Raw genomic sequence first — 7,116 nt, 5'->3', positions numbered from 1 at the left:
CACACACACACACACACACTCTCACACACACACACACACACACACACACACACAGCTACAGACAGAGATCCGCTCTCCTCCATTCCTCTCCCTCATCCTTCAGTCTTCATTTCTGTCCTCTTTTCTCTAGTTCCTCTGGTGTTTTACTCATTTACTCATCGTTCCCAAGACATTCAGAATCTCCCAACATTTCATTCTCTTCTAAACAACTGTCTAACACGCCTGATCTCGTCTGTTTGCCTATAATAAATAGAAATGGTATTTTTAATCTGAATGTTTAATGACCAATAATCTGGATTTTTAATCCATAAAATAAAGTCCTAAAACAAACTTAAAATAATTTGACACCTAAATCATGATTAACAATGTATGGCTTTTACTGCACAGATTAATTCTCAGATCTAAGTTTTCTTCTCAGATTAATTTAGAAAGGATCAGTTGGAGTTTTGGTGATTTTAGTAAATGTCTGAAGTTAAAAAGATGCAGTATGTCGTTCAGAACAGCATCGACACTTAAAAATAAAGGTTCCAAATTTGTGATTTTTTTCAAAAATTCAGTTTTTGAAAGAAGCATGTTTCTTAGTCTGAAGAAATGTTTAATAATCTAAAGAAGCTTGTCCAATGGAAAGGTTCATGGATGTTAAAGGTTCTTCATGGAACCATCAATTCCAAAAAAAATAACCTTTATTTTTATTAATGTTTTGACAACCATAAAATATGTCCAAATATGTTTTAACAAACATATTTTTTGGAACTATTTTGCCTGTGACATTTATTTTAAGTAAACACCATTTAGATTAGATTTCGTTGTATAATGCAATGATATTCATACATTTGTAAGACTTAGATCTCCAAAGACTAGTTACTGCACTGATTCCTGTAGGACACCAATACAATCAGTACTGGGATCATTTATAAACATAATCATATTCTTCTCACGCATCCAGTGCATTCATCTTCTCTTTGATTCTATCTGTTCTCCTCTATAGTGTGTGAGTGCACTGACCGGTTCTCTTATGTTTCTACTGAACGGCATCTAAAACAGTCTCTCTCTCTCTCCTGAGCCCGTCTGACAGAAACACAAAGGTATTTTAGTAGTTACAGAATGACTGGAAAATACCTACACCCGTTTATAATGAGATGGTGTGGAGCGCATTCACATTTTGACATTTCAGTGTAAAGGCATGAAGGACGCACAGCGTGGTGCATGTCATGGAGAAGTTAGTCTAAAATAAATGTTGGAGTGTTAATGCATGACAGTTGGGATTTTTATGCAGATTTACCTCAATCCTCATTGACTTGTAATCTTTTAAAGGGACAGTTCAGGCCAAAGTGAAAATGCTGTTGTCATTTACTCACAAACATGCATTTTCAAACAATTTGCATCTTGATACGGCATATTTAAATGTACATGAATGAGATTTAAGAGTTTTTACTCCATGTCCATTTAGCCAGTTAGCTTTGAGGTCATCTACACTACTGTTTGGGATCAGGGTTTTTTTTTTTTTATCAATGTTACAATGTTACTAGAATGTTACAAAATATTTCTATTTCAAATAAATGCTGCTCTTCTGAACTTTCTGTTCATCTGTGAATCCTGAAAAATAAAATGTAACACAGTTTCCACAAAAATATTGGGCAGCACAACTGTTTTCAACATTGATAATAATCAGAAATGTTTCTTGAGCAGCAAATCAGCATATTAGAATGATTTCTGAAGATCATGTGACACTGAAGACTGGAGTAATGATGCTGGAAATACAGGTGCGCATCACAGAAATAAATTACATTATAACAGATATTCGCAATAGAAAACAGCTGTTTGAAATTGTAATAATATTTCTAAACATTTTTTGTATTTCTTGCATATTCAAAATTAGTATTATGATACTTTTTGATACCTTTTGGGTGATTTTTTATATTTTTGAAGTTGAACTAACTCTTCTGAATTAACTCTCACTGTATGGAGAAGAACAGCCAAAGACGGACATTCAGCAAAATAATGACATGAAGGTCAGTAAATGATGACAATTTTCATTTTTTGGGTGGAACTGTCCCTTTAAGGGTTGAAGGAATACAGAAATTGTATCAGAGAGGGAAACGATGAACTGAAAACTGAAAACAAGAATGAAACACAAGGAATGACAGTAATCCAATCACACAGGCTTTATATCTGTAGCACAACTGTGTCAGGCATCATGCGTTAAACAAACACACTGAGAGAGAGAGAGAGAAACAACGACACAAAAGAAACCGGATGATGGCAAATGAGGAAAACCAGAGGTCAGAGGAAGGGTCAGGACAAATCTGCGCTCTGATTGGCTGAACTGCTCTAAATGGTTTCCATGGCAAGCAGCATCCAATCAGAGTATTCAGGTGGGGACAATCGTGAAGACACGTCAGATATATGACACACTTTATAAAGGTCAGATATATCACACACACGCCGGCCAAGAACATTGTCTTAGCTGGACTAAAACATCAGCAATAGCATTATTTTTTTCTCCATAATAAATTACAGCCACTAAACATTCATCGAACAACAGCGTTCTCCATTTGTTTTCTTTTTTAATCCATGCATTTACAGTATAAGGCATTAACCAAACAGAGTCACAACAGCATAGAAATCAGGGTCAAAGAAGAAGCTATTCTCAAACCAAAAGGCAAAATTTGGTGGGAACTTGAGACGATCGATATCTGCAACGTCACTGTACCTTATCGACCGGCGGATGGACGAATGAAATTGATTTTCTGAGGTAGACAATACAGGAATATTTCATTCTCCTTGCTCAAGATCATCCTATACTCTGGTGTATGAAGTGACTCTCTTTGAACGTTAAATTAAAAGGTCTTTTTTCACGCTGATCTGCATAGCCGCCTGTCCAAGTGCACTTAAATGGCACCATCCATCTCTTCTCCTCTCGCTCTGCGCTATTACTGCTATTTTAAGGGACTTAATGATCTGTCTGCGTAGCGATTACTCTTCACATCTGTGGGTCTAACCGGAAAATGCTGAATGCTCGATTTCAGTCTTCTGGGGTTCATTTTTCTGTATGATCTGAAAATGTTCATGTTTAATGATTAGCTAATATTTCACCGAACCCAACTGATTGACAATATCGTCACAGAAAGTCCAGACGATGAGGTTTCGCTTCAGTATGTTTCAGTGTCTTTGTTCTCCGTTTACTGTGGCGTTTTAATGTTCAAGAATGTCTAATGATTCACATGTCCAGAAATCGTAACTATAAACATCCGAAAGGTAAAGTCCGAGCGACATTTCGGGTTTCTGTACAGTGTGTAACAGTGGAGATAAAGTGTGGGTGCAGGTCTAAGACTAAAGACCCACTGATGTGAAGAAAAAGGGAGAAAACGGGTCTGGAATCATGAAGGAGGCATTTGAAGGACAGAGAAACCGCGTTCCTCGAGACGAGACGAATGAGGCTTCCAGCAGTCTCCCTTTTTGCCTTCGGGATCTCAGTAGCACTTTAGTTTGTCGTTGTCTTGTAAACGCTGAACAAATGTCCTGGTTCGGCAACGTTTCTGCCTCTATAGTGTCCGAATGGCCACGGGGTACAGCAAGGACATGTGCTCGGCCCCTTTGATTGGTAGTTTGCGGCTGGAGTAGAAGTGGATGATCTCGGGAACGCTGTCGAACAGGCAGCTGTTCTGACCCAGTACGTACTTGTTGTCTTTGGTCCTGGAGAGCTTCATGTGCATGAAGCCTTGACTGCTCCTGGAGGGAGAGAGAAGAGAAGAGGACACGTAGATTAAGATGGAGAGCAGGGAGCGTTTAATAAAGGTAGAGCAGCAGAGAGAGGGAGGTTAATGGGAAGAGGGGAAGAAAACAACCTGTGATTAGTTGTCAGACAGCAGCAGTTCATTGGCAAACGTGTCACGCGTGGCAGTGAAATGTAGGGCTGGAGACCGGCGAGCTTTAATGAGCGCAGCAGTACTGCCTTTTAAATGCTGTCGGCTATCACTGGGGCTCTGAATGCAAAGCAAATTAAAAGCCAAGGACGGAGGGAAGCCACACACCTCAGGCTGATGTTTTGAGGTGTTGCTTTGGTGGTAAAGACTGTGTGCTGTTATTAGTACTGCTGATTATTACTCTTACTAACGGTTGAGGCTTTAAACAAAGGCCTTATCCTAAGTGCTAAAGTGAGTCATATCTAGAGACTATTAGAACAGAATATTATAGAGATTTGAGGCTCTTTTGATTTGGACTATCAAGTGACCACTTAACACCAGCCCAGAATACACTAGAAACCCCCCAAATCACTTTATCAACCGCACAGCAACGCTCTGGCAACCACCAGCAATTCAGCATGCAAAAACTACATGTAAAAATAAAAATAAAATAAAAAAAATAAAAAATAAAACTAAAACTGAGTAAAAGAAAATAAAAAAATGCAGAAATAAAATGTAAATGAAATAGAAAATAAATAAAAGCAAAATAAACACGTAAAAAGTCAAATAAAATAATAAAATAATAGATAAAATAAAAACAAAATACAATTAAAAAAGTAAAATAAGCAAAATCAAGTTCAAGTTCGTACATTTATAAACACATTTAAAAACCACAAATGTTGTACCAAAGTGCTGTAAAATTCAATAAAACAAAATAATATATAATATAAAAATAATATAAAATAAAAATAAAGAGTAACATAAAATATAAAAGTAAAATAAAATAAAAATGCAATAAAATAAAAAATAATATAAGAACAAAATGCAATAAAATATAAAAAATAGATAAAATAGATAACAAATATATAAAAATAAAATATATATTTTTTAAATTCAAATAAAATGATAAAAACTAAATTAATAAACATATAAATAAATAATAATGATGATAATAATCATAATAATAATAATAAATGTCCCAAATTATTGTCTCATAAAACCATTTGGATGTACTGGGCCATAAACTGCAGGCAGATTGTCCATAACTGCAATGTTTAATGACTGGGTTATCTTTAGAGAAAAGGATGGAAAACTAAATGAAGTTGCTTTGGTATTTAGCAGACGCTTTTCACCTAATGAGGCTTACATCACATTAACTGCATCACCCTGAAGCTGAACCTGTGTCTCTGCAGCCTTATTCTCACACTAAGAGAAAGAAAGACTCGTCCACTCTTCACACGGCACTTAATTACATTAGTAAAGGCTGCGATCTCACTAGTGATGAAAAATGAAAGATAATGTGCCTACGAACCGTACGGGGAGATCGGTAAATGACTAAATGTGATGTTAAATTTAGCCCAACACACCACATGATTTACTGCACAGTGCAGACGAGCGAGTTTTATACGGTAAGACGGGCCGTTTTCAGCTCATTCTCTATGGCTCATGCAAGGGATTGTGGGATTGAAACCAATGCTGTGAGGTGAAGCGTTTCTGTGAGAGTTTAATTGGAAAACTGTGAAATGATTTTGATAAAAAATATATACAAACATGTTAAACAGATCCCAAAAATGCTATTAAATAATATATTTAAAAACTCTGTTGACTCCTAATAATAACTTTCATTAATAAATCTTTAACAAGCATTATATAATGCTTAACAGATCATTAGTTAATTTATACTCAAATAGCTACAAATATGAGATAATGTGCTCGTAAATGTTTACCAATGAACTTATTGAACATTACATAATGATTAACAGGAATGAACATTAAAATTCTTGCAAATGATATTAAACTTCTGATTCATATATGATCATGTATTTTATATAAAAATATAAATACAAAATTAATTAGCAAACATTTAAAACATTTGTAAGCACATTATACCGTATTTGTAATGATTTGTATGTATATATATATATATATATATATATATATCTAGTTAAACTTTAAACAACAGGTGAATCTCATCCAGAACAAACGTCACGTGAAGAATCGCCTCGCCTTCCTCCGCCAAACGCTCTTCTTATCATCTTGTCCATCTTATTATGGAGATGGAGTGGAATCAGAAGTGTTTATCCTTGGCTTTAGTAACGAATAAACTCAGTCAGATGAAACACAAACAGGCCTTCACTTCCACCGGCAGACGAGCCAGAAACACCGTGTGGTCTGGATCTGATCGTCCCGCTTCATCCCAACATGCATCTACATTATGGAAAAATGGACTTATGAATATCCCAAAAGAAAAAGAGATGTTCAGACAGACAGAGGATTCCAGATGTGCTGATTTCGCTGCTTTACGAGAGCGAGGAAACGTTGGCAAGCGTCTCGTTCCACGCGGCACCTTGAGAAATGATAAACACCAGTTTATTGCTAATGGAAAGAAACACGAGACTCTGCAGTTCTGCACGATCCTGCTCACATAAAATGACTTCTACTCTTATTCTGACATCATAAAGGCAGCAGAACTCGTGTAACGCTGCTCTGGATCTCTGACCAAAACTCAGTGAAGAATCCACTAGCAGAGCTGCGTTAGAGTTTACAGATGCATCTTCTTCTCAAAGATAGTTTAGTGCTCTACATGCTAAAAAAATACTTATCAGCTGAGATGAAGTTGCACCTCTAACTTCATTCCCTTTAAAACAGAGCTATTAGTCGACTAGTCAGTTAACGCATTATATTTTCAAACTAAGCACTGATCAGTCAATTTTATGTCCTCTAATTCATCATTTAAAGCAGCAATATAATATTTTATAAATATTATACTAATATTTTTTATTAGACTTTTAAATGTATTTTTTTATTTTTAGATTTTATTATTTTATTTTAGTTTGAGTAATTTAGTAATTTGCTTTAGTAATTTTGTAATTTAGTAACGTTCCTAATTTTCATTTAAGTTTTTTAATAATTTTTCAATTTTTTTCAGTTTTTAATTTTTTTTCATCTTTTATTTTATATTTTATTTTAATGTTACTTTAATTACTGAAAATGACTATTTTGTCTTTAGTTTGTTTGTTTTTTATATTTCTATTGAACTTAATTTATTTTTATTTAGTTTCTAATATTAGTAATTTTAGTACTCCAACTGATTTCAGTTAGTTGCCAAAGCAACATTTTTCATTTTCATTTACATTTTTTATCCAATATTTATATTTTAATTTATTTCAGCTTTATTTCAATTATCAACATTTTTATATATTTTTTTTTA

General features: G+C 34.7%; 1 protein-coding gene across 1 annotated transcript in view; it reads right to left on the bottom strand.

The window, feature by feature from the left end:
* Positions 1 to 1,891: 1,891 nt before the first annotated feature.
* LOC107668689 (SH2 domain-containing adapter protein F-like) overlaps positions 1,892 to 7,116 on the bottom strand; it is a 43,546-nt gene continuing 38,321 nt past the window's right edge. Inside the window, exon 6 of the mRNA XM_016460654.1 lies at positions 1,892 to 3,732. Within this exon, the coding sequence (XP_016316140.1) occupies positions 3,546 to 3,732 (187 nt within the window). The 3' untranslated portion in view covers positions 1,892 to 3,545. The remainder of the gene's footprint in view (positions 3,733 to 7,116) is intronic.

Source organism: Sinocyclocheilus anshuiensis, unplaced genomic scaffold (assembly GCF_001515605.1).
Source record: "Sinocyclocheilus anshuiensis isolate Anshui unplaced genomic scaffold, SAMN03320099.WGS_v1.1 scaffold3874, whole genome shotgun sequence".
In the NCBI taxonomy this organism is placed as follows: domain Eukaryota; kingdom Metazoa; phylum Chordata; class Actinopteri; order Cypriniformes; family Cyprinidae; genus Sinocyclocheilus; species Sinocyclocheilus anshuiensis.
The sequence above is the reverse complement of the archived record's forward strand: the minus strand, read 5'-3'. Positions and strand labels throughout refer to the sequence as shown.